At 39.6% G+C, this 26,920-nt stretch overlaps 1 protein-coding gene across 1 annotated transcript in view; it reads right to left on the minus strand.

Annotated features, from left to right (window-relative positions):
• The window catches only part of cep162 (centrosomal protein 162), a 28,975-nt gene extending 25,995 nt beyond the window's left edge, over positions 1-2,980 (minus strand). The window contains exons 1-3 of the mRNA XM_069702076.1: positions 2,716-2,980; positions 908-1,001; positions 437-572 (exon numbers count right to left, since the gene is read on the minus strand). Of these exons, the coding sequence (XP_069558177.1) occupies positions 437-572; positions 908-967 (196 nt within the window). The 5' untranslated portion in view covers positions 968-1,001; positions 2,716-2,980. The remainder of the gene's footprint in view (positions 1-436; positions 573-907; positions 1,002-2,715) is intronic.
• Positions 2,981-26,920: the final 23,940 nt, after the last annotated feature.

The following is a 26,920-nucleotide window of genomic DNA, read 5'->3' on the forward strand; positions in this document are numbered from 1 at the left end:
AACGACAGTTCAGGAAATATTCATGGATCATTTTTCTGGCTTTTTACCTTTCATTGATGGTTCTGGGCCCAGCAATTATTTTGTTGCCCCAGAAAAATGACTATGATAATCATAAAAAATTATTTAAATATATTAGTTAATCACATTCTAATAATATCAATATTCAATAAAGGTTAGACACAAGTATGGTTAAATACACAATTTTAAATGATGTATCAAAAGCAAAAAAAAAAGATCTAACACTGCTTCTCCCAGTCAGTGACCCCTGTTTAGTTTTCCACTAATGACTGCCAACTGTTAATTATGAATGTAAAATCCTATTGCACATGTCCTCGGTTCTAATGTACAGCAGAGTTTAGACACTGTCCCTTTTCAGAAGGACAGTGTGTAATACCAGTGGTTGCACTTGTGTAAAAGTCCAACATCTCATCATTACCTCTCCCCGGTCCTCCTGCGCTCTGGTCGCCATCTTGCCACCACGACGACACTATTTTCTGGGGTGATTTCTGGCTGCTTTCAGTATCGGGCTGCTTGTCAGGATTGCCTGAATCTGCTGAGTCATCTGTAAGAGACTGACAGGTAATCCGGTTTTAATCAGAGCGATGCCCTCAGGATAAAACTGTGCACATTAAACCATGACATGATATTAGTGTACTTACAAAAGATAGTTTGCTCCACTTGGCTACCGCTGTGATTTGCAACGTCATTATCAGTAAGGTCTGTTACTCGTTCTGCTATTAGTTCTTACAGTATTAATGCTTTTAAATAAGTTGAATTCATATCCAGCCAGTCACTCATTCCAGGCTAGTCTCTCGTTAATGTTTACTGTGCAATTACCTGCAACGCTTAGCAGTTAACATAACACATGAAGGGAACTGCTAACATTTATATTATATTACCTAATTACCTCTCTTAAATACTGTTCAAACCGCGCATCCTCTTCTTCCTGGGTCAGTCTGTGAGTCATAGCGATGACGTTCACTCCATCAGCCAGTGGGAAACTACACAAGTGAAACAGAATGAAATCAAATGAAACCTCATTTTTGTAGTACATCATGAAAACTGATGTTATTACTTATTACAAGCATCAAAATTCCTAAATGTGATAGATAACACTCGTATTTACAGGCATCATGTTTCATTAGAACAGGCTTACTTAATGCATATACTATTCTTAAGTATCAATGAAAATGGCATTGTTCAAATGAAAATGCAGTATATTCATGTTCAAATTAAGAAATCTTACAACATGGGGCCAAAAATATCAAGTTGGCCATAAAAAGCTTGGTGATGGATTGGTTGTAAATCATAAATGCGTAAAGCTACCTCGTCTCACTACAGCTTTGCTTACTAGCATTAATCAACATGCCACAGTCTTCATCAGTGGATGAAGTTTGCTCGGCTGTCATGGAGACATGAGTCATAGCTGGATCATGTCACACCTGAGCTATATATCTGTGATAACTGAGCAACGTCCTGCAGCTGCTGATGAAGACTGTGAGCGGGTACTGTGTCCTCTTGGTAAAGATTCCTTTCCCAGTCAACATTAAAAAAATACTTTTCATATTTGATCTGATACAGAGTTGGACAAAAGGAATATGAAGGCTTAAGCGTAAAGTGTAAGAATGGAAAGCCTCTTAAACACAATATAAATACATATAATATGCACTCTAGCACAAACGTAGTATAACTATAATAATATAATATATATACTAAGATTGACATTGACACTGTAACTTGTTATAGCAGGAATAGTGCAGGCTTCATTCTATGTATGCAACCATATTAATTATATTACCACCTGTGGGTTCAATGCCATGGTGAAATGCTCTATTTTATTTTCTGAAGTTATTTGATTGAGGTTATATTGGAATGAATTAACAGTGAACAGTGATTCCCCAACTTGCCTTTGGCCAATATCACAAAAATATGCATCATCTACCACAGGCTAATATTGATTACTCCATGAAAGCCTCAACAAAACACTAACACATTACCAGTATGATGGGGCTTTCTGTTTCCTAGGCAACCAGAAAACACAACCATAGCCCTACAACTGAATTTTGTAAAGCTGTTGCAGCTCATTAATTTCATCCATTAGGGTCACCTGGGGTTTTATTTTTGTAATTTTGTATGTTTACTTTACACATTTACAAACACGTATAAGCACTTTTTTTTTTTAGAAATAGACTTTTGTTTATTTGCTTCGATTACATTTCCACAACCAGAAAAAAAGTCCCACGATGTTTTCCTAAACCAAAATTCTCCACATACGATCTTATTGAGCAGTGTAAACTATTTCTAAAATCCCCGTGAATTAAAATACTTTACCCACACTGTCAGATGTACGATGACGGGTTGGCATTTGTAAATATATTGACGTAAAACTCAACCAGGCAATACCTTCACAATAAAACGTTGTCACTTCCGGTCGTATGTCAAAATAAAAGGCGCAACCAAGCTTGTCTGCTACAACAACATCGAGTTTCAGTGCGTTTATGTAAATCATGAGCCAACTCAGTTATCGTGAGAAGTAAATGGCAAAACTGGTAAACCGTCAAATGAGTTCACTTTGCAACTGGGACGATGGATATTATAATGCATAACCTATTATATCGGCATTGATAATTCATGTCCTGAACTACTCAAGGTGAACTTAATTTGTCCTTTGATTAAAGCCTTCGTTAATCAAGGGAGCATACATAATCTACTAACCTCCGTGAGCGCCTGGTTTGTGTTTTGAAGAAAGTGTTGTCTTACTTCCGTTTTTCCAGTAAACTTGACACCGCTGACAGCAGCGAGGTAGCAGTTTATCCACTTAGCGAGATACGTTAGTTGACCCGAGGGGCGAGCAAACTATTCCCGATACATGCTGATGTATGTCCCACACGTTCATTCGCGTACAAGACCTGTATCAGCCTTGTATCTCTCGACAGACCTCGCAGAAGAGAGCATTGTAACAGCGCCCTGAACTGAGCCACTTCCCCCGACCTCCACCTCCTCTGCGCTCTTTTGGTTTGTCGTATGAGTACGGGCGGTTCCGCCTTCACTACCCGGAAGAAAAAAGAGAATCTTGATTGGCTTAGAAAGAAATGACAACCGAAGGACGGCCAATTAAATGAGGGCTTCTGAGCGGTTTCGCGCATGGATCTGTGAAAGCCACAATTTAAAAAGAAAGTAAAGCTCACGTAATCGCTTAATGGGCAAAAGTATGTGGACACCCCTTTACAATCAAAACAATTAGTATTTGTTTTATTCACCTTGAAACAATATTGCCACGCTGTTTTAATCGTGGACTTACATTGTAAAGATAAACTGACGACCGGAACAAAATAAAAAAAATATATGGTAATAATAATAGTAATAAATAATAATAATAATAATAACAATAATAATAACGATATGGCAGTACAGTGGTGTAGTGGTTAGTAGTTTTAACCTTTTCCATCTTTTATATTGTATTTGTATTTTTGTACTTTTTTTATATTTGATATATCCCTCGTGTTGCACCGACTTGGTCTGTTTTTCTCAATTTCGCGGTACCCTGTACAATGACAATAAAGAATCCTAATTCTGATTCTCACTGCAAGATTCTGAATTTGAACCTGCTGGTCAGCTGGGGCCTTTCAGTGTGGAGTTTTCACCTTTCCCTTGTGCCTGTGTGAGTTTTCCCAGGGTGCTCTGGCTTTCTCCAACAGTCCAAAAACATTAGTGATTGGTTAATTGGTTATTCTAACTTGTCCGTAAACATTAATGTGAGTGTGAATCGTTGTCTTGACATGCCTTCACCCTAATTTAGCTGAGATAGGCTCCATCCCCACTGGACTCCATAATCGGTAAGAAAAAGGACACTAAACAGCCTATTGTTGGAAACCATGGGATGAGGGCCTGCCCAGACTGGTGCTATATGCCAATCACTTCAGGGCCAGTAACAGATTATTTGAGTGAGTGTACTGTGAATTAAGTGGGCTTCATTATCTTTAGAACATTATATTACTTTTGTTCTGTATTTTCATTCCTTTGGGGATTAAACAGCTGAATGTATGCATTTCATTCCAAACTCTTAATGTTGATGTGACATCCTAGAGCTGAAAAGACTGATGAATAAGTCATTCAAGAGTAAATCAATCAGACATTATTTGGATCAGTGATTGCTCAAGTGAATGCTCCTATGCGAATATTACCTGTTTTTGTTTGTTTATAGTAGACATGATGAGTAAAGTAATCGTTAGGATTTGGACTATTGTTTGAACATAACAAGGCCTTTTGAAATTGTTGGTTTGATCTTTAGGAAATGTGAAAACTGCATTTAGAAAATATAATTTTTTACTTTTACTTCTTTTACTTCTGACACTTTTTGTCAAAGTCAATGTCATTGTCAATCCACCATATGTACGATATATACAGAGAGATCAAGATATTGTTACTCAGTCCCACGGTGTGCAAAATAACAAGATAGAACAAGAAAAGTATAAATATGTAACAATAAAAACAATAAACAGACGACAACAACCACAGTGATGCCTAACTGCGATGTATATAAGTACAATGTAGTGGAAATACCGGTCCATATTGCAAAAGTTAGGACTTCATGGTGCAAGGGGGAGAGAGGGGAGAGAGTTCAGCATCCTGACAGCTTCATGGGTGAAGTAGTTCCTCATTCTGGAGGAGCGTGCACAGAGGCTGCGGTACCTCCTCCACGAAGGCAGGAGGCTTTTATCTCCCCCTCAAAACGCACACTGAATTATTTAATGTGTGATTTTTTTCCAAGATATTTTAAAGAAATATCGTATTATTTAAGAGAACTGGAGTTAAAACCACAGCAGCAGTGTTGCTGCAAAAGTACCTCATATCTCCTACACTTGCTGGCAGTATGGAGCTGAGAACCAGTCAGTCCATGCTCTGTATCTGTGTACCTGGAAAGGAAGTCCATCACCAGAGATCAGTAACAATCTAATAAACTCTGCCCTGCTCGCTTTTCTCCCTCCTCCAGAGGTCAGGACAGATCCATATAAACTCTGTTTTTCTCTGCGTCCCTATATGGCTTGATCATCCAATGCTCATGTGACAGCAGATTGCCTATTTTTTTCTGACTGTCCTGGAAACAACCTTATTCCAGCATGTGTTTCAGATATTTAGCAACCCATTGCTCAGTCAAACAGTCTAAGACTGTCTGCAAAAACAAAATGTAAAGAAATAAAAGGAATGAATGATGAACTCGATGACAAAAAGAAAATCCCTCAGTGTTTAACCCCTGATAGCAAAAACATGAATTTCTGTAGAAATAGTGAGGAAAAAGATGCAAGTGCTTTTTATGGGTAAAAGCAAACAAACCAATGCAAGTGGACTGTGTGTGTGTGTGTGTGTGTGTGTGTGTGTGTGTGTGTGTGTGTGTGTGTGTGTGTGTGTGTGTGTGTGTGTGTGTGTGTGTGTGTGTGTGTGTGTGTGTGTGTGTGTTTTAGTTTGATCGTGTTAACTGTTGTTGAAGACAGTACAAGTAGAACTTAATGTATTTATTATATGTTAATTATATTGATATTAATTTGATACTGCAGAGCTAAGTTGATGTATGTATTCAAGGAAGTCATATCCATGGAAATGCATTCATTTCGATCTAGTTTGAAAATAAAAAGTTTTTCCTCACAAGGCTTCTTTCAGACAGAGCAGGTGAGCTGAATTTCCATGACGGCCCGACTCCGCCCACCAGACTCCTGAAGGGATAGGTCTACTCAGAGGGCCGCCACATCCCTCCTCATAAAAAAGTTGTTCCACTACAAACCCTAGTACTTGAAAAGAGTTCAAATTGGCATTCCACACCAAGTCCTTTTTGTAGTCCTTTTTAGCTCGAAGGTTGATACATACAAGTACAGCTCCCACCAATCCCTGACCAAGAAACCACAAATACCACCTTCCTCCAGCTTGTCCACCCTCAAACATCTGCAACCTTGGTATCTGATGAAGCATCTTTCAGTCAAGAGAGAGGGAGACAATTAAGATTATACAAGGGAATCAGCAGCACTGAGGAGCAGAGCTTGAACAATGTGGGACAGTACAGAAGATATCCGTTTGTGTTACAAGGCCGACTCCACAAGACTCAAAAAACAAAACATCAGGTTAGTGTCTGAATCAAGGCCAAATTCTTGACTACATGACACCGAAACAGGAAGGTTCCTACTACCTAACCCTTACCATTAACTAAACCTGAAATTACATTTCAAAAGTGCTGAATCCCAATGTGCATCTACAAAAGCAAAAAGGCAGCCCACATCAAACAAACTACAGCCTCCCCAAACCTAATTTAAGATAACACCAATTAAATAAGCTTAACCCCAGTCTTCAGCAGGAACAGGGTCCAGAAAGTCCCTGCTATGCAGTTACTCCCTGGATAGCCACGGACGTGATCCCAAGCATATACGTAGCTCTACCCATGTTCACTGCCATTTTAAGGATTAAACTGCAACAAGCTCACTATAAGATCCTGTCACCAAACCTGCTGGGGAACACTAGCAACCAAATGGACACATTGAACCAAAATGCCCATACCAAAGCATGTATTAAGTTCAACCTAAAACAGAAACAAAAAGAACTAAAGGACTAGACTATTGCTGTCCCTACCAAAATAAAAATACAAAACTCATGTATGATGCTAACCAGATTTAAACAAGTACAACACCAGGCCAAATTACCACACAAACTTAACTTCATCTCACCAAAATGGAAGAGCCCATTGCTTTTAGTTTTTACAAAACTAAAAGCAAAATAAACCTAAGTGCAATGAAACACTGGCTGACTTTCACCACTTTATATAGTACAGCCAGATCAGGTGAGCTGAATTTCCATGACAGCTCGACTCCGTCCAGCAGACTCCTGCAGAGATAGGTCTGCTCAGAAGGTCGTCACATACAGTATGTGATAAATTACAAATGTCCTGATTTGGTGACCCCTGACCAGTCAATGTTAACACAGTAGGAAAATGAGTATTGTTACATAATGTGAGGAGAAACATTTAAAAGAGAGACACATTTGTCAGTCTAAGGTTGAGACATTATTTCCATGTACACTGATCAGGATAAAAGCAGGTTATGCCAGGTTGGCTGTTGTTGAACTGTTTTAACCAAAAATTTACTGGCTGTCGATATCTGATTACTAAAGTGTGTGTTTAGCTTAATTCTTGCTTAGGGCTCAGATAAATTAAGATAAGTTTCACTACCCTACGCACCTCCAGCCTTGCCCTTGCATACCCCACTGCTGAGTATGCTGCACCTGTATGGAGCCACAGCAGGCACACAGCTACCATTAATGCTGTGCTAATCACCGCCGTGAGGCTGATCAGTGGAGCCCCGCCATCAACTCCTGTTGAGTTCCTCCCCATACTGTCTGGCATCCCACCTGCAGAGCTCCGCTGAACCTTCCTGACCTTGAAGCTGGCCTGCAAGAGTACACATGAATCACCGAGCCTGATTCCCCCACCTGCTGAGACTGACACGCAGACACTTCTGTACTGAAGCTAGGAAACTACTAACCATGAGCCCTTCACACCATGACTGGATCCTTGATTCTTGGAAGAAGCAATGGTCTGCTTCAACATCCACATTGAGGAAGTTCAGAGACTCTCCCTCAAGCAATCCCTCCTGGGTGCAACCTACCACAGAATGGTCAACCTCAACAGACTTTGCTCTGGAGTTGCCACGACCCAACGTTATCTACACAAGATTGGAGTATCTGCCACTGATCTATGTGAATGTGGGAAACTGTCAAACATATCATCAAAGAATACCCAATCTTCAAATCACCACATGGAGTTAGCGGTCTTATTGAACTTGATGACGACACCCCTTCCTGGCTGATGTCTAAATTGCCTGTGTAGCTCTACACGAACGAACGAGCGAAGATAAATTATGACCATTGACATTAAAGAATATTAGTCAAGCCAATTATGTGACGATATGGCCATGTTGAACCCTATGAGAATATGTCTAAAACAACTATGACATCACACGGGTTACTGTGATATGTAGTTACACTGAGTTGCCCTCATGTTTACTGATTAAAAAAAAAAAAAAGATTCCGCAAGCAGCATTTTTCAATAAAAATATGTCAAAACATTTTCACGTTACTAACAAACGATTGGAGAAACTGTAGTAAAACTAATATAGTAACATGATACAGTTGAAATGTATCGTGGTTGGATTGTGATTTGAGAACAAATTTTCTTCCTGTTTTAGTATTGTTTGTGATTACAGGTCTAATTATGGATCAAAGCAGTCCGGAAATGGCATGAAATTCCTTCCTGGTTCCCAGTTTCTGAGATGTGGGAGAGTCATGGAGAGGCTGAGGGAGAGGTAGTCAGAGGCATAGATACAGAAATGAGAAAAATTAGGTGGTTGTACAATTAATTATTAATCTTGATTTGAAAGTTTCACACTGGTGTATGATTGACAGTAATGATTAAAAGTAATGATAATGATAATTTGTTCAGCATGAGTTTTTGGCAGAACTAAATCCATTAAGTGCCATAGTGACAGCAACACAGAGTACATAGTATATTTACAAGTGAGAATAAGCTTACTATAATAAAACGTTGTTGCACACTTAAACGGAACTGATGGACAAGTCATTGAAGACCTCATGCATAATTGAATTTAAAGAAGGTATATTCTAATGTATTATACATGTATTATATACAATTGATGAATTATTCAATGTTCCCTCCAATCCTGTTCAGAAAGGCTCATATGATTATTATTATTATATATTTGCTAATTATGGCAGCTTTTTTCAGCCCATTTCAGAAAGAGCTGAATCCGGGAATACATGAGAAAATTAGTTTCAATTTCAATACTTTCATGAGGGGTAAAGCATTGTTTTCAATGAGCTGTTTACAGTACCCACAAATTTATTCACCACTGTATATGCAGCAGTTCCTTGCCCTAATGGAGGCTTTGTCCTCCCCTGTCACCCTGACATTGGGAACACCATCTTCAATGTGAAAACTCTACAGCAGTCTGCATCCTCTCACCCACCTGCTCCTTCATCTGATTCATATTCATGTATCGGTGCTACTTATTGAAAATTATATTGTGAGGATTTGTTTCTATTACAGATACCTGGAGTGACCTTCAGAGAGATTTAAGTGCACATTCTCAGCTTTCAGCTTCTTGCTTAAATAGACAGTGTGTGAAGTGTAATTTGTCATGTGTAACACTGATATTTTATGGTGCCTGTTCTGCTATGTGTCAATTCACTTTGTCCAAATTGCCTCAGCCAACCAATCATATTGAAATTTATATCCAAATCTATTCAGACTCATAATATATTTACTGCAGACTTTAAAGGAATCCTCATATGTGTTCACATGCTTGGCCAATAAGACTGTTTCTGATAGAAGCCGTAACATTGTAGCCATGACAGCAGACAGTGCTTCAAATATGGATATTGTTGCAGAGAAGCTACAAATTCTAAAAGGAGAAGCTTCCCACACATCTTCAACCTGACAGCACAGATCTGTACAATCATCACAGTTCGACAGTAGACACCCAAGTTTAGTGTCACCAATTCAGTATCCGACCAAATGCAAAATATGGTCACAATCTCCCCTTCTGTTGCTGAGATATGATGTTAAATGATGGCTTGTAAAGTGTATTAGCAGAACATTTTGATGTTCAATCGAAGTTGACCATTGATGTTTGTGTAAAAATGGTATTACTTCATCATTTTATCCTGTTTGTAATTTATGTGAAATGTTGTCAGTATGTGATTGAACTCTTGAGTGAGCATTTCAGAGAAAGGTCACAGTGACCTTTGACCACCAGTCTACCCTGAGCGGCAAGGGCCAGGGTTGGCTGTGGACCAGGTGAAGGAGGGCCGGTTACCAATATCTCCTTGGCCACTGTGGTGCCACTAACAGCACCTTGTAGCACCCCTGGGTGATCCTGTTCAGCACATAGAAGATCAATGGCAGTGGAGGAAAAGTGTATAGTAACCCTTCCGGCCACTCTTGATACAGAGCATCCAGGCCCAAAGGACCGCTTGGATGCCTTAGGGAAAACCACAACTGGTCATAGGTCGTCTCCCAGCTTGTAAAGCAAGTCCACAAGGTCACCACCGCCTCTAGGTGCAGTCTCCACTCCCCTGAGAGAGGGCCGGACCTGGAGAGAAGGTCTGCTGGTTCAGCACTGAGTGAATCAGATGTGGAAATGCTCAATACAGTAGCCGCTGTGCCACCTTGAGACCACGCAGAGACTTTGTGCCCCCTTGATGATTTATATGGTACACAGTGGCGGAATTGTCTGTTTTCACAAGGACATGCCTGCTGGAAATGAAGGGTCTTGTGCCAAACAATGTTGTCAGATTATACTTGTAAATGTAAATGAGGACACATTACAGTACATTGTAAATGTGACTACAAATTCCAAGTCAAGAAGTGAATCGACAATTGGCTCAGTATTATGTCTTAACAGGCCACAGGACTTATGGAACATCACATGCCACATTCTCCTGAGCCAGGCAACAGGGAAGAATCCTCGAGTGTGCCAGATCCAGGCTTGGCAAGACTCCACACAGGAGCACAGGCCAGGTCAATAGCCTGTAGGAGATTTTCCCTGGTGTAGGATTGTCTGTCATACACCTTCCACTGCCATAAAGCCAAAAGCTCTCCTAGCGCTTTGAGAACAGGGGGGAACGGTGTAAGGCAAACATTCATGAATTGTTGGTTAATTTTGAACTACTCTCGTATCTGGACGGCACGGTCGAAACTGACATTGTTCCAAACTATGACATATACAGGACCTGCTTGGGATCCTGCTGCTTACTGGGAGATCACCCATAAATGTAAGAAGATGCTGGGTGTTAAAAGGCCCCAAGGTGGCATGATGGCAGAGAACCCCATTATTTATGGCAATACATAATGTGAAATTGCCACCAAGCTGGCCAGGGACTTTGACAGTAGCCCATTGGCCAATTATGTTCCAGCCTCCCCTTCTCCTTTTGGTCAGATTCAGCTTCATTCACAAAAATCTATTCATGGAATATTTCTAATGTATAAACTCTTTATACAGAGAAATAGATTTAGATTCATAAGTACAACAGAAAGAAAGACTTATGCAGTAGAGCACAGAATTTGCACTCCTGGTTTACATACATCACAATGTTATGCAGCTTGACAGCAGTATATAGTAGGGGTACTGAACTGTAAAACCATCAAGGTCACATTTCTTGTCATATCCATTCAAAGTACAGATGGACATTCAAATCTAATGACATTTAGTTGCCACCCTTCTCAGCATCATTCAAAACTGCAAGTATAAGGCCAGAAAGTAATAAATCACAAATAAATAAATATACAGTCAATCATTACACTATGCTAAACACTATAATTTAATATGCAAAATGCTCTCAGGAAATAATATAAAAATAATTGGTCATCCGTAATACTCACCTAAAATGCATAGTCATTATTCTACCTGGGGGTAGAAAGTGTCTTTAAGGCAACTGGTCTCCACTCTGATGCTCTGTAACCTTTTCCCTGATGGAGATAGGGAGAACAGACGGTGTGCTGGGTGCCTGTCTGCTTTCTCCCATGATACTCCTCTGACAGCGGCTGACATAAATGTCCTGGATTTCCGGCAGTGGTGTTCCTATTATTTTTGAGGCCATTTTTTCACTGTCCTTCTTAGTTCTTGGTGGTCCTGTTCAGTCAGTTTGCCAAACCATACCAGTATATATCCAGTAAGAACACTTTCTAGAGTGGCATAGTATAAATTAACATCACACACATTTTATAAATAAAGTCTCTGCTGCGCCTTCTTAATGATGCAGTTAGTGTTAAGAGACGAGGAGAAGGTGTCTTTAATAGCTAAACATTTGAAATTCGTCAACATTTCTACAAGAGTATTGTTAATATAGACTGCTTATTCTTCAGAACTGGACTTTCTAAAATCGACGCTATCAACAATGGATTTGCAGCACGAGCGCTTTGAATGCTGTTGACAGACTTGCAACAGTGCTAAAAGGTGATGGATTTCAGTCAGGTTTTTCTTAAATGTTTGGGAACTGAATAGAACAGTTGGAGCTTCAAAAGTGAAATGTTGTCCCAATCTTGCCTCATAGGATTTCAGATGCTTAACAGTTTGCGCCTCTTTTTGTCATTATTTGTGCCAAATGTTTTCAATAGGTGACAGGTCTGGACTAAGACCAGACCAGTTTAGCACCCAGACTCTTCTACTACAGAGACATGCTGTTGTAACATGTGCAGAATGCAGTTTCTTATATTTTTATAGGCAATATAAAGGTTCTTGGTTCGAACCTGTTCGCTGGCTGTTGCCCCTCTGAGTGGAGTTCTCATGTTGTCCATGTGCCTGCGTGGGTTTTCTGTTAAGGATAAAGCCGGTATAGATGAACAATGGTTAGTTTATCTTCCTAGAGGTTTAAGTCCTTTACATGCAAACAATTTATAATAATTAAAACAAATTATATTTCTTTACAAAAGTGACAATTTACAGCTTTTTGTCTTTAACTGTTTTAAAAATGTTATTTTTATTTTTTATAATTTTGAGTTTGGACTGCTGCTTGGAAAATTAAACATTGTAAATGTGGCTCTGGGTAATTGTGACGGGAAGTTGTGACAATTTTTGTCATTTAAAAAAAAAAAAACAATCAGTCAATTTATTGAGAATTGAGAATGAATCAGTAGATTAATCCATAATTTAAAAAAAAAAGTAATTACAGTCCTATATAAAACTGTTAGACATTTAGCTTTGCAAAAACCCACTACAAGAGCTTACACAATAATAATACTCACAGTGGCCAGTACTTTTACATCTTATACTCTGTGATTATAGCTATATACTTTTACTTAAGATTTCATTGCAGGACTTAAATTGTGATGGCTTTTTTATGTACTTTTTCAATAGAGGGTCTAAAAACTTCCCCCCACCACTGATTTTGTGTACCGTACTGTTGTATACTATAACTTCTGAAAGTTGTTAAAACCTTATTCAGTTAATCTGACACTAAACTGGGGCAACCCTGTTGATGAGAAAATGGACACTTTAAATATTATATTTTACATCTGCTTATTTGTACAACATCCTTAAATACAAATATACGTAATACTACTAGAGGCATTACTGTGATCCCCTTGTCTTAATGATGCTTCAAACAATTTCTCTTGTGACCCCACACTCCCCCCACAAGACAGAATACTAAATTCCAGTGATTGAGACACTCCTGCAGACAGATTGGTTCATCTTTCCATGTGTCCTAGTTCGTGCAGCTATGTGTATATTTTAACTCTGAGAATCTACACATGTATGCGGTCCTTGTCATATTTACTCTCCCCGGTCATACGAAAGGTGTCTAGATTGGTGTTTGAGGATATACTATCCCACTTAGCTCTGTATTTATATTAAATATTAAATCCAATTTAAATACAAAATGACCATATGAAATATTGAGTGAGAGTGTAAATATTTAATGTGAGCCCTTTACCACAAGCCTGTTATTCATTTCCATATAGTGTTGGATTTTAATGGGCAATTTCCCCAGAGACTGTGTGTGGGGTTCTGTTTCCCTCTGAGCTGCAGCTGGGGACGCTGTTGCTCTGCATTTCTTTGGAGAGTTTATCCAAACCAAAATAATACAAATTAAAAAAGACAAATACTGCAGTCTTTGCACAGTGATTGCATGTGTGTGTATTTTCTCTTTGAAGTCATGGGTCAAAATGTCTAGCTTGTCCAGAGTGGAGTTCTATAACTGGTTAACGGAGGGAGTTGCATAATTGAGCATTGACTGTCTATCATCTCTGCAATGTGGAATAAAGTAATTGGGATAAACTATTGAAGGGACAAACACACGAGTGACAACGATAGTCAGTTTCCTTTTAATTCATCTGCTTGAATGTGCAATTCAAGGAAAAAAAAAATACAAAAAAAAAAATAAAAGTTATATTCCCATTTCTGCCACGAGGGGTCACAATTCCACTTCTTAAAAAGTCTTTAGGATGCTGTTTGAATTAAACTTGCTTTACTCTTTCTATTTGTTTCTCTCAATGATTAATTCCTTCAACACAACTGTCTACCATGTTGCCAAATTACAACAAACATATTTCCATTTAAATATTTGCACTACAGTTAGTACAAATGAGATTATGTATACTGTCCAACAGGTCCAGTGCATTAGATTTATAAATAAATAAATGAAAAGTCACCATGAAATTAATCAGTCAGGAAAGCAACCAATTGTTTCTAATTTTACACAAAAAAAAAAAAAACGAGTAAAAGATGCTGGTTTTTTTTCTTTTGGGAGAAGTATAGGAGGCAGAAAGGTAGAAAAAACTGTGAGTTAAAGAAATTAGCTTTATAGACTACCAGCGAGGCGTAGGGTTAGAGATGCATGGGCATGCAGCTCCTCTGAGGCAAAGCAGGGAGGAACATTAATCATTGGTAGACATCTGTTCATTCTGCCGCTTTACAATTCTGTCAAAGAGCTCCGACTCCACCGCCACCCCAACCATCCACTCCGAGAAAACCTGTCCTCCGTTAAGCATGGACGGACAGAGAGACACATCGCAGCCTCTGCCTTCAATCTGATTTCCATTTCAGTGCATTTAAGATGAACAAAAGACAGGGATAGGGAAAATGATGAGGTGTGCAAATCAGTGCTATTATTTCTATGTCATTGTTCAAACAGCTGTACATGTCGTGTGCATTTTGTAAACTGACGGAAACATTTACATAATCATATTTGGGGACAATTAATGGGCTCGCATTCATACATGCCAAATGCAGTCTAAACCTGAAACCTTACCATAATTATTACCTAACAAATAAAAACTTATGATAAATTCAGTTGCAGCAAAAACAAGTAGGGAGCACTAAGTTGTGTTGCACTAAGTTGATATTTAAACCTGCAGTACAGACTATTTGTCTCCCACTTCTTCCAGTGAGAGTAATTACAAAAGCACTGTCGACATGCTTACGTCACCGGCTCCACTGTAGCCTCATTGCAACAGTTGTGGCTGCAAAATGGTGGATAAATGTTTTTGAGAATCCCAATCAGCACCAAATGTGTGTACATACATTTATGCTTGGTTCCTTTGCCATTAAAGTTCAATTACAATTACTAAAAAGTTAATTAAACAACAACAAAAAAGAAAGAATGAAAGAAAAATATAATAAAATCTGTCAACAAATTTCTCTTGGTGTCTTTAAATTGTCTGATCAGAAGATGTATGTGTATTATGTCATCTGCATAATAATTGCCTTAATGTGAATATTTTGTTTCTGAGTTAAAGATAGGACAATCAAAATAAAAAAATTTGCATCACACTGCTTTTTCATTAGAATTCTAAAATTGTATCTCTGTATAGACACAAAGACAAAAAAGGGATTTTCAGGGATCACTTCTACTACTGAGCGTGACAGTTTAATACAAGAAACAATTAAAAAACACACTTTCTTTCTTTCTTTTTTTCTGTCTTTCTCTTTTTTGACAGCAACTTTACATTCTTTATGATTATTCATGTACACATAAATTTTGACAAGAACTTGATACTTTTAAGGACACTTTTTATTTTGTGTCAATCCTGCCAAGTTTTTTAATATTTTTCAGCCAGTTCCCCTCCCTCTACCAGCCTGCTTTTTCACCAAGTCAGATCTCACAGAAATAATAATTAAAAAAAAGACCACAACCTCTTAAAATTACCTATGTGAGAGTGTCATGTAATCTACGTGTGTACCATGGAATCTGTCAATGGAAAGTCAACTAGGATCATTTTGTGTCAATAGCCATACAAATATAGGCCAGAGATGTGAGTTCAGATTATACATGGATGTTAGAACAGTGGACAATGCACCTAGTGCAATTACTAAACACTTTTTTTGCATAGGTCAAGCATAATCACAAAGAGCCATGTTCATTAATAGAAGCTAAGAGCCAAGTTACTGAACAATTTATAGTTGTCACATTTGTAGATCCTTGCATTAAGTGCATTCATTCAGCATCCTAAATTTCTTCATGGGTTATATCCTAGAAAAATAAATGTGTGGTTCTTTGTGCCCGAGAAGGATATTCGTGGCAGTTTAAGTTTTACAGGTTTTGGAAAGCATCTAAATAGTTCTCGTAGTACTGTTTCCATGGGCACAAGCACTGATGTTAATGTGCAAACAGCATTATTCAGATTTAGATGAACAGAGCTCACAACATGCCACCCCAAACACCTTTCTAGATGTGATCAATCAACCTTTACATCTTCAATATCAAAAGACCAGGAAAAAGATTTGTGCTTTGATTATAGCAAAGTCACTGAGCAGCGGTATTGCCAACAATGTTGTGTTATCTGTTGTTGAAAGCATGAGGAGTTGGTCATTGAAGTTCATGCCAATCTTAAAGAAGAAGGAGGTTTGAACCCAGAACCTTCTTACTGTGAGGCGACTGCACTTACCGCTGTACCGCCATGTAAAGTAGCCTGCTTCTCCCCTTGCTGACCATCATGTCGCTTTATAATGAGACACAGACACTCTATCGTGCTGCCGGGTGAATGGAGAATTGAAACAGAGAGCGAGTTGCCAGCAAAATTGCCCACAAGGTAAAGATGGAAAAAATGTGGGTAACTTAATCCCTTTTATGCAGCAAAAATGGCCGTTACGGTGGGACATTACATGTACTGCAAAGAAGTCTGATATTTATTTTCCATGAGAAAAAATGTAGTTTGGATACATCTAAAAGTTGCATAGTTACACTTTAAGGGGTGTCCACTGTGGCCACCATCACTGTGAACTCCTCAAACGTTTAAGGTAATTATGGTTTTTCTTTTTGGATGCACATTTTTTGAGTTGCCTATGGAAACACATGCAGACCCAATAGATATAGTCTGTTTGGGGATGTCAATTCCACTTCATGCAGTGTAACTGCACATACACCTTACCAGTGGGTGCTGCCATACATCTGCCTGGCTGATTAGCTGTGAATTAACTAGGTAATTTATGTATGAGGGCACTTGTAATGACCTGAGCCTCTAACCACAGATTGCCATGCCACAACTCATTTATTGTAAGCGGTGGTGGAATCCCATCAGAGTAGCTGTTCCATAGGTCGTGAAAACAGCGTTCAAATACAGCAATGGTATCTCTCAAACAAACAAAGCTGTTGTTTTTTTTGTTAGAAGGAAAAAAAGGAATGCAGTGGAAACAATAAGTTGACATTTACTCCTGTAACCTTTCTCCATGTGTGCTGAGTATATGAAAGCGTGATGAAAAACACCATTTCAATCCATTTCTCATTTTATCATGGGTGTTGTTCCAGTTGTTAGCAATTAAATTGCTGCAGCAAAAGCGTATTGTCGGACAGAGGCTTTTAGTTATGCAAATATTATTTCAAACTGCTCTGAAGAGAAACAATAATTAAAAGAAGTCCCAATACTTGAGATATCGTACTTATCAGATAGATTCCAGTTTGTCCATGTCAACAATGAGTATTCCAGACAAACAAGAGTTAGCTATGGAGTTCCACAAGGCTCAGTGTGAGGCCAATACGTTTTACTTTGTACATGCTTCCATTAGGAAGCACTGCATAAACTTCCATTGTTATGCAGATGACACTCAGCTATATCGTTCTATAAAACCAGATGAAACAAATCAATTAGTAAAACTTGAAGCCTGTCTAAAAGACATAAAGGCCTGGATGACGCAAAATGTTCTGCTTTAAATGCAGACAAAACAGAAGTTATTGTACTTGGTCCTAAAAACCTCAGAAAATCTTTCTCTAATCACTTAGTTACTCTAGATGACGTTGTCTTGGCCTCCAGTACCACTGTGAGGAACCTTGGAGTCATCTTTGATGAGGATTTGTCCTTTAGCCACCAGATAATGCAAGTCTCCAGAACTGTCTTCTTTCATCTACGTAATATTAATACGTAGAAATCTGAAAAATCCTTCCTCAGCATGACACAGAAAAACTCATTCATGCATTTGTTACTTCAAGGGTAGATTATTGTAATTCCTTGTTGTTAGGATGTACAAATTACTCATTAAAAACCTTGCAGCTGATCCAAAATGCTGCAGCAAGGGTACCGACATGATTTAGCAAGAAAGATCATATTTATCCGGTTTTAGCTTCTCTTCATTAGCTTCCTGGTAAATCACGAATATAATTTAAAATGCTCTTGCTCACTGAAAAAGCTCTTCATGACCAGGCTCCATCATATCTTAGAGATCTTATAGAACCATATAATCCTGAAAGAGCACTTCGCTCTCAGAACGCTGGCCGGTTTGTGGTTCCTAGAGTTTACAGAAGTAGAATGGGAGGCAGAGCCTTCAGTTTTCAGGCTCCTCTCCTGTGGAACCAGCTCCCAGTTTGTGTTCGAGGGGCAGAAACCCTCTCTAGCTTTAAGATTAGACTCAAAACTTTCCTTTTTGATAAAGCTTCTAGTTAGGGATGGCTGAGGTGGCCCTGAACCAACCTGCAGTTATGCTGTTATAGGCCCAGACTGCTGGGGGACCTCGTTATACACTGAGCTTCTTACCTCTCACTCTTTAACTCTCTGTACACTCATCATCACATCTCATTAACTTCATGCTTTTTCTCTCCCATAGTTTTTTGCTTATTGTCTGTTGTCTCCATTCAGTTCCTTCGCTCACGTAGTTTCTGTTCTTTCTTTTCCAGATGTCCCGCCATGGAGCTGCACGTCTCTGCTCTGTGATTGTCATCTCCACCAACAGTTCATGTCTTGTATCTCTATGCTGTCCTTTTCTCTCTCTGCTCTCCTCTCACCCCAACCAGTCGAGGCAGATGCTCCGCCCACCTCTGAGCCTGGTTCTGTTGGAGGTTTCTTCCTGTTAAGAGGGAGTTTTTTCTTCCCCCTGTTGGAGGTTTTTCTCCCTTAAAGAGGAGTTTTTTTTCCCCCTCCTAGCTTATGTGGGAATTGTTGAATTGTTGAGTTTCTCTGTATAATATTGTAAAGTTCTGCTGGAAGGACTTTAATGTGTTAAGTGCCATTAAATAACCTGTGTTGTGATTTGGCAGTATATAAATAAAAAAAATTGAATTGAATTGAATTATACACCTCAATGACATCTTCATTCATACACAACAATGGCATTCATGAATTTTGAACTTAGCTCTTACCTCTTTCAAGCACTTTTTACTCAGTTTTGTTCTATTTTGGTCTGGGTCAGAGACTTCTGTCGGAACCAATAAAATAAACATTCGTGCAGTCGTTTGAATATGTCCAATATGTAAGATAAGAGTTGTATATGTTCAATCTAAATGGGAGGGAGGGAGGAATGGAGGGAAGGATGGATGGATAGATGGATGGATGGATGGAATGGTGGGTGGGTGGATAGATGGAGGGATGGATGGATGGGTGGAATGGTGGGTGGGTGGATGGGTGGATGGGTGGGTAGTAGGTTGGTTGATTTGTGAACTGATGTCCTGAAGATATTGAAGATACAATATTTTCAATGTTTGCTTTTGATTCTTGATCTTCAGCGTGATCTCCCAACTTTGGTCACAACACAAATCTGCAAACATTTCACAATAAAAGTTTTTTTTAAAGAAATGAGGGTTTCTGTCTTTTAAAACATGGGAGGGCTTTTAATTTGAAATAATACAGGAAGTGTTAAGTTTATATTAACGCGTAATGCAGTAACTTTGACAGCGCAAATGTCAGTGGATCACAGCAAGCCTTTAGGTTGATGTTGTGAATCAATTAATACATATCACATGTAATTATAACAAATTTGAACATCATATTTGTTTTTATTGACTTGCTACACTTTAGATTTTTAAAAACATTTAAATGAATTTCATCCAGATTCAACAAACTGTTGTGGTGGAGTGTTTTTCAGGTGCGCTCTGGCAACACTACACCCCCGCCTATAAATGTCTTCATTCCTCAGTCGATGGCTTGCTTGCGACTCCTGATGGCAGGCTGAGGTCCTGGTGTGATAGAAATCGTGCAGCTGGTCAACTCTACTGGAAGAAGCATTTGAAGACCATCCATTGTTTTAAATAGAAATATACAATGTACTCAATAGAGGAGAGTCAGAATGACAGGTGTAGATCAGTGCCTTTCCATCCCAACTATGAGCTCTTTCCTTCTTGGTCACTGTGGAAAACCCTCATTGAATGTTCGACATTTACAAGGAGATGCTTCACCTTCATCCTTGAGACCTGACTAATCTTGGCACTCTGGCAGCACTTCTTCTAAAATCATACAGACAGCGCTGGCATTTAGGAGTGTCTGGCTCTCCACCCAGTAGCTCCTATCTTTGTGTTGAGAAACCCAATGAAGAAGGAAAATACCTTGAAGTGCTGTTGCTCTTATGCTCTGGATTGCTGTCTCTGCCTCCATAGTGCAGAGTGCATTTCCTCTTTTTTCATCGAGACTTAAGAGTTATCTATTGAATGTGTTGCAAAATAAGGTTTCAATTCATGAAATTTACAAATTTACAGAAGTATTACTAAGTATACAATTAACATAAAATGGAAGTAATAGGGGAATCACCTCTTGTGGTTTAATGTAACCATTAGCTTTAAGGTAAGTTTGAATTCTGACTGCACATAACTGACTGCTGTATCCACTCTTCAACTAAGTCTCACCTCCATCCAACAGTCTTTCCACAACCTCCATCTGCTCCTCAACTCCAAAAAAACCAAATGTATGCTGTTTGACTGGAAAAACCTCATCATCCCCAGCCCCCCCAACATCTACAGTGCTGATGGCTCAGAGCTGGAGTTTGTCAGCTCCTACAAATACCTTGGCTTCTGGTTGGACTCATCTCTCTCATTTAATATACATATAAATAACCTTCTAGCTAAAGTCAAAGCTAGACTGGGTTTCCTGTATCGAAACAAGGCCTCCTTCACACACTCTGCCAAACTCACCCTTGTGAAAATGACCATCCTTCCTCTATTTGACTACGGCGATATAATTTATAAAATGGCATCTAAGACCACCCTCAGAAAACTGGACACACTCCACCACTCAGCAATCCGTTTTGCCACAGGTGCCCCCTTCACCACCCACCACTGTGATCTCTACAGACTGGTGGACTGGCCCTCCCTTCACACCAGGCGGCTACAACACTGGCTGCTCGTGGTCTACAAATCCCTTTTGGGAATGACCCCTCGCTACCTCTCAAATCTTCTGCACATCTCGGACAGTAATCGCCATTTAAGATCAAGTGACTTCATGAGGCTCATCGTTCCAAAAGTCCGTACTGTGTTTGGTCATAACGCCTTTCATTTTGCCTCTGCAAATGACTGGAACTCACTTCAAAACACACTCAAACTAACAGCTCTCACCTCTCTCAACATGTTCAAACTAAAGCTGCAACAAATCATAGTTGACTGCTGTACCTGCTGACCAGCCCTTGCTCTTCTCTCTCTCTCTCTCTCTCTCTCTCTCTCTCTCTCTCTCTCTCTCTCTCTTTCTCTCATTTTTATAAAGAAAATCCAGTAATCTGCCTTTCTCATTTTATTTATTTATTTTTATTAATTGTATTGTTTATTTTGGTACATCATGTTTATTCCTTTACCCATGTTGTCTTTAGCCTTTTCCTCATGTGTTTGTCATACTGTTTTGTATCTGTGCTGTTTGTGTCACTGTGTGGACTGTGCTGACAGGTCATCATTGTAAATGAGAATTGGTTCTCAATTGATTTTACCTGGTTAAATAAAGGTCATATATATATATATATATATAAACAATCACATTGAAACAGAATTTTGAATTGTGTTTGTTTCATTTGTGACACTTACCTGAAAGTTCAATAGAAAAAAATAAATCAACACAGCAATGGGTTTAGCAATGCAGAGAGGGGAAAAACAATCCAACTCGATGATTACCATTTGAAGAATGAATATGATTATACATATTTTGCTGTCAGGTTGCATTGCACAGAACTCTGTGGAATCTGACTGTCACTTTAGACATGTTTTTCTGTATTATTCATAGCTATAAACATACTTCTGTTTACAAAAAGGGGAGAGTGAACAGAAAGCTGACAGGAGTCTTTGTAGAACTGATAGATACACTCTGCTCACTGTCATTTTCTACAGGCTGTTTCATTCATTGTTCCCCAGCCCTCTCGCTCTCTCTGTGTCTCTAAGAGTCGTGTAAATTTGTAAACCTTGTATTGCGCTCTGATTAATTGGCTGGGATTTTTCAGTAGTTTGGCCTGATAGCAGCAGTGGGAGCTCAGTAATGAAAATGTCATTTTCATGCTGCTTTAAGTGGGATTTTATTATAGTAAATAAAGTGTCTGGTACAGTTATAAAGTGGCTGAGTGAGGGGAGTGGATATGCTTTACATGAATCGGGATGGGGGACATTTGTGTTCCTTTTGCCAATCATAACCGCACCTCCTGAACCAAATGTGAACAGCTATAGTAAATAATAATGTCAGAGTGCAAGGGCCGACCGCACTGGAAGACTTCTTTAATAGAGGGAGTAAGTGGGTAACTTTTGCAATCAAAAATCACGTGTAATAGGAATGTTGGGTGAGGCAGAGCTGTGTGAATGGTGTGGTCTCTTCTCATAAAGGGTCAATGATGAGTTTTTTATTGAGTCAAAAGAATGATGTCATCATAAATGTGCTCAACGTTTCGCCACAGAGAAGGCAAAATGCCCTTATTGCTCCTGAATACAGCTAAAAGAAGACAGCTATATAGAAATATAAGATTGACTTTGATTCATACTCTTTAGCATACTGTAAATGATCAGATAAGGGGCTCTACTGAAACAATGACAAGGACAAGTATTGTCCTCTGTACGGCAACTAAAGGAACCAGAAACTAAATGATGGTATCACGGTTTACAGGAATTAGTACGCAAATGCACGACTTTACATACTCTGGTGGGTTTAACAACACACAAAGTTCAGGCAATTGGGCAAACACGAGGAAAACAGGATAAGTTCAAGGCACAAGGATACAGGTACAGACAGTACATGGTTTCCACTTTGGTAGAGACTTTGACAGTCCGGCAATGACTCGGTTAATTGGCACATGCAGGTGAGGTGGGTGTGGCAGGAAGTACACAACGGCGTGGAGAGAGAGACAAGACTAAGGACATCTGGTGGGTGCAGGGAGTGACACAAGGACTGACAAGAAGAGGGAGAAGGGGTGGGTGTGGGGGGTTAGTGGCAACAGGTAGGTAGAAGAAGTGATTCCAAGAACAAGCCTAACAAAGGTGACAGACCCAAACCGTGACATCCTAAACCAACAATTACACAAAATGTCAATTTGGATAATTGCATCATACATAAATGAACCAACATATTGCTGTATTTTGCTAAATAATTACTCTAACATAAGATTATTCATAATTTTTTTTTACCGTTGACAAGGGCAGCCAAACCTGGCAAAAGAGCGCATTATGTTGTACTTCCTGTCTTTTCCCAGCTTCCTTTGCCATGTCGCTGCGCACACAGCTCTGTGAAGCGGTAAAACTACACCAAAGTAAACATCTACAGCAGCATTACTACAATTGAAAATTTCATTCATTCAAATACAATATATTTAAACTTTGGATTACATCACCGGGTTACATATGAAAACTTCTGAAAGAACATCAGTAAACCAGGGGTTTGATTTATTTGTACTTTATAATTTTAAATAGTGCATGCTTGTACATGACTGTGAGGAAGGTCTTACTGAACAATTCAAAAGCAAGCTCAATATCCAGAATATATGATGTATGGTAAATATCAATGTAATATAAGCTTGCTCCTCCAATTTTTTTCAAGCAACACTTAACAAAGATCTGAGATTGTGTTCTGTTTTAGTAAGTACTCCCAATACAGGCCACTAGGCACTCATGATTAATTACAAGATCAAATAAACCAGCAGAGCCAATTTATTACTCTTATTGGATAAGATTAAATCAATCAGTGTTGAACCACAGAGGTTTTACAGGCTAGGTCCTGTCAGTAAAAAGCTGCGACAAGCGACGGCGGCAGATCTATTTTACATTTATTGGCTTTCTAGCGCCTCCGACCATTTTAAAGTCATCCATGATAATTACCTCACTATTTACATATATAATATTTGCTAACTTACTTATGGAGCTAGTGAGAGCTTAGGGAGGCCTGTATATACCAACTACAACAAAATCATTTGATGCCAAAACTACCTCAAGAGCAATGAACTTGAAACAGCTTGGCACAAAAACAACATAGACAGGCAAACTTAATTTGTTATGTACAGGTACGCCCCCTCCACCACCCTCTGCTGCTTCTGTTAGTTCTGATTAAGATCGGATTATTTACCGCCACATCAGAGTCACACAGACTCTCCTTTAGCAAGAACCAGGATTATCTAGGTCTGCCTGGGAAATCAGTATCTTAACATGATCTCATTTGTGGTACTGGAGCAAACCTCTAACGTTGAAATGTAGAAATTCCAAACCTTTCCTGGATTTGAGGATGTGTGGTGCATTTAGACGAGACGTTGCAGGGATCACAGAAGCGGGTAAAGGCTCGGGGGTAACATAGATACGATTATTAGAATGAACTTTTTTGCTGTTTTTGGACATGCTGTTTCTTTAATTCTGCCAAGACAGGGTCTGAGAGGCTTATATAAGTTTGAGGTTGAAAATAAAATCTTGACCAGCACGGGAAGTCTGGTGAATCAGGAAGGAGCAGTATGGCCAAGCTATGATGTGAGGTGACCCTTTGACTGATTACTCCCCTTCAGCACCTGGATAGTCAATCAAGTTGGATTGTGTTTGATGCAGGGTGAGTGACGGCTGTGGCTGATTTGAATGTTAAGAGCATATTGTTGGCGAGCAGCCAAGAGCCTTCACGCAGGAAAACATTTTGTCTGCTCTAGAACATATTAAAATTGTCTACAAATAGGATTCCTAGTGAGCAGCAATATCCTTTGAGCCAGATGTGCAGTTGCAGTATGCTGCTGAACTTCATATCACCAAACCGAGGAGATGGCGGTGTACCGGAGGGCGAGGTGGACAAGGTCAACCACATTTGCTTCTGCAGACAAAGGAACAGGGATTCAATGGAGTAGAGTAGACTGAAACCTTAGTTTTTGCCCCCAGGCAAACTAAGGCATCATCAGGCTGTGCAGGTGAAAGTACCAGGCAGGGTGTGGTAGAGGCACCTTCTCCTTCTCCGACAGTGGAAGAGGCCGTGGCCGGCGTCTCTTACTCCTGGGGACGCAGAGCAGCATTGTGACTGCAGATCTGACTGTGGACCGTGTGGTCGGAGGCCGGGCAGGAGAGCACACAGGACTGTAAGGGATTGTGTGTGTCCTTAAAAACTATTCACATTTGTTAGCATTTCAGTGGTTGTATGTGTCTCTGTGTTGAGGGAGCCCACGGAGGTAACAGACCAGTGTTACATAGATAAACAAGCATAGGTGCCTTAATATGCAGATGATAGGTCAGCAGACAAGTTGCCCAAAATGATTCATGTTAAAATTCCTTTTTATGGAAAGCTGCAGGAAACTTGTAGCCTGGCTCCACCAGACTGTTGCTTTTCGCTGTGGGTATAGTCTGGTAACACTGTTTGTATGAACATTCGCTCTGTCACTCTGAAGGGCGGACCAATCAGCGAGCAGTGGGGGTGGCTAATTGCGATGGCTATTAACATTTCAAATTGAAGGGAGACAAAAACTGGTATGCTTGAATCTATTTTAGAAATTTGCATCAAGGAAAGTCAAATAGAGAAGAAAATCTGCTTTTTGAAAGCCCTTCACACCATCAAATCTCTTCATAATTGAATCCAGATTAAATTTCTTTCTACATATTCTCTACACTTTTAAAATAAATACAATCTTACCAAAGCAGGAATTCTAAACATTTGGTCTGTGGATCATTGTCTTTGAACACTGTTATGATAAAAAAAAAAAAAAAAAAAATAAGCAATGCCGCAAGGTGGGGTTGACCGGGAGAGAACAAATGGCAAAAATAAATGTTCCTGTGTGGCCCCAGGATATTAAATTTGTGTCTGTCAAAGGAGTAAAATCACAGCCGCTGAGCTTAATCTGCAGTCTTCAAGGTTAACTAGAGATAAAAGCCCATGAATGGTGGGAGCCCGGTGCCGAACCACTGTGAAGGCCCATCTGTAATGTTGAACATGAGTTAGACCTCCTATCACCATATCTTGTTTCTGCTGCTCCACCATTTGCTGCCGGGGGCCCCGCATCATGTGACTTGCGCTCGGGAGTGACCTTCACTCGAGCTCAGATGAAATCAGAACATGCAGGATAAACAGCGGGAAAGACCAACACAACTGAGAAGCAGGATATGAAAATAAGCCCACAAGGAGTGAGCATTGCGGATGTTAACAAAGGGGTCCAGCAGATTGGGAGGGAGATAAGGTGTGTCGGTGTGTGTAGAGATGAACAAAGGACTGCTTATCTATTTAGGTCATAGTGACTCAGAGAAATGTTTGCTTGGTCTCTGAATCCTTCAAATAAACAAAATACCCTGTGTGTTATTACCATCTGCATTACATACTGCCAGTCAACCATGTGCCACCAAAACACCAAGGCCTGCACAAGACCCTTAAAGAAGATCTGTGGTATCTAGGACCAAGACATCTGCAGCAGCATCCCTTAAGGTGTGCGGCAACAGGTCTGCAACTTCCAGGACTGTCTCCAGCTCAAGGTTTGTCCCTCCCCGAGCCCCTGTTGACAGGTACACACCCCTCAAGCCTTGTCGTTTTGGGGATACTCTGACCCAGCTAATAATTTGGTCCTTCTTAAAGTCACTTAAATCTAATCACCCGACTGTTCACTTACTGGTAAATATACCGAAAACCTCAACATGCACTGTTGTTACGAGAGAATCCTTATTCACTTTATCCGTGCATGCTTTACTCATCTGTATACGTTAACATTAAATCAAATGTCTCACTCTTCGAGATGAACTGGAAAATTCAACATTTTATAATTTTAACGGC

This window comes from Brachyistius frenatus, unplaced genomic scaffold (assembly GCF_029030835.1).
Source record: "Brachyistius frenatus isolate BFR_SWC_R1_liver_20210118 unplaced genomic scaffold, ASM2903083v1 Contig_40, whole genome shotgun sequence".
NCBI lineage: Eukaryota > Metazoa > Chordata > Actinopteri > Embiotocidae > Brachyistius > Brachyistius frenatus.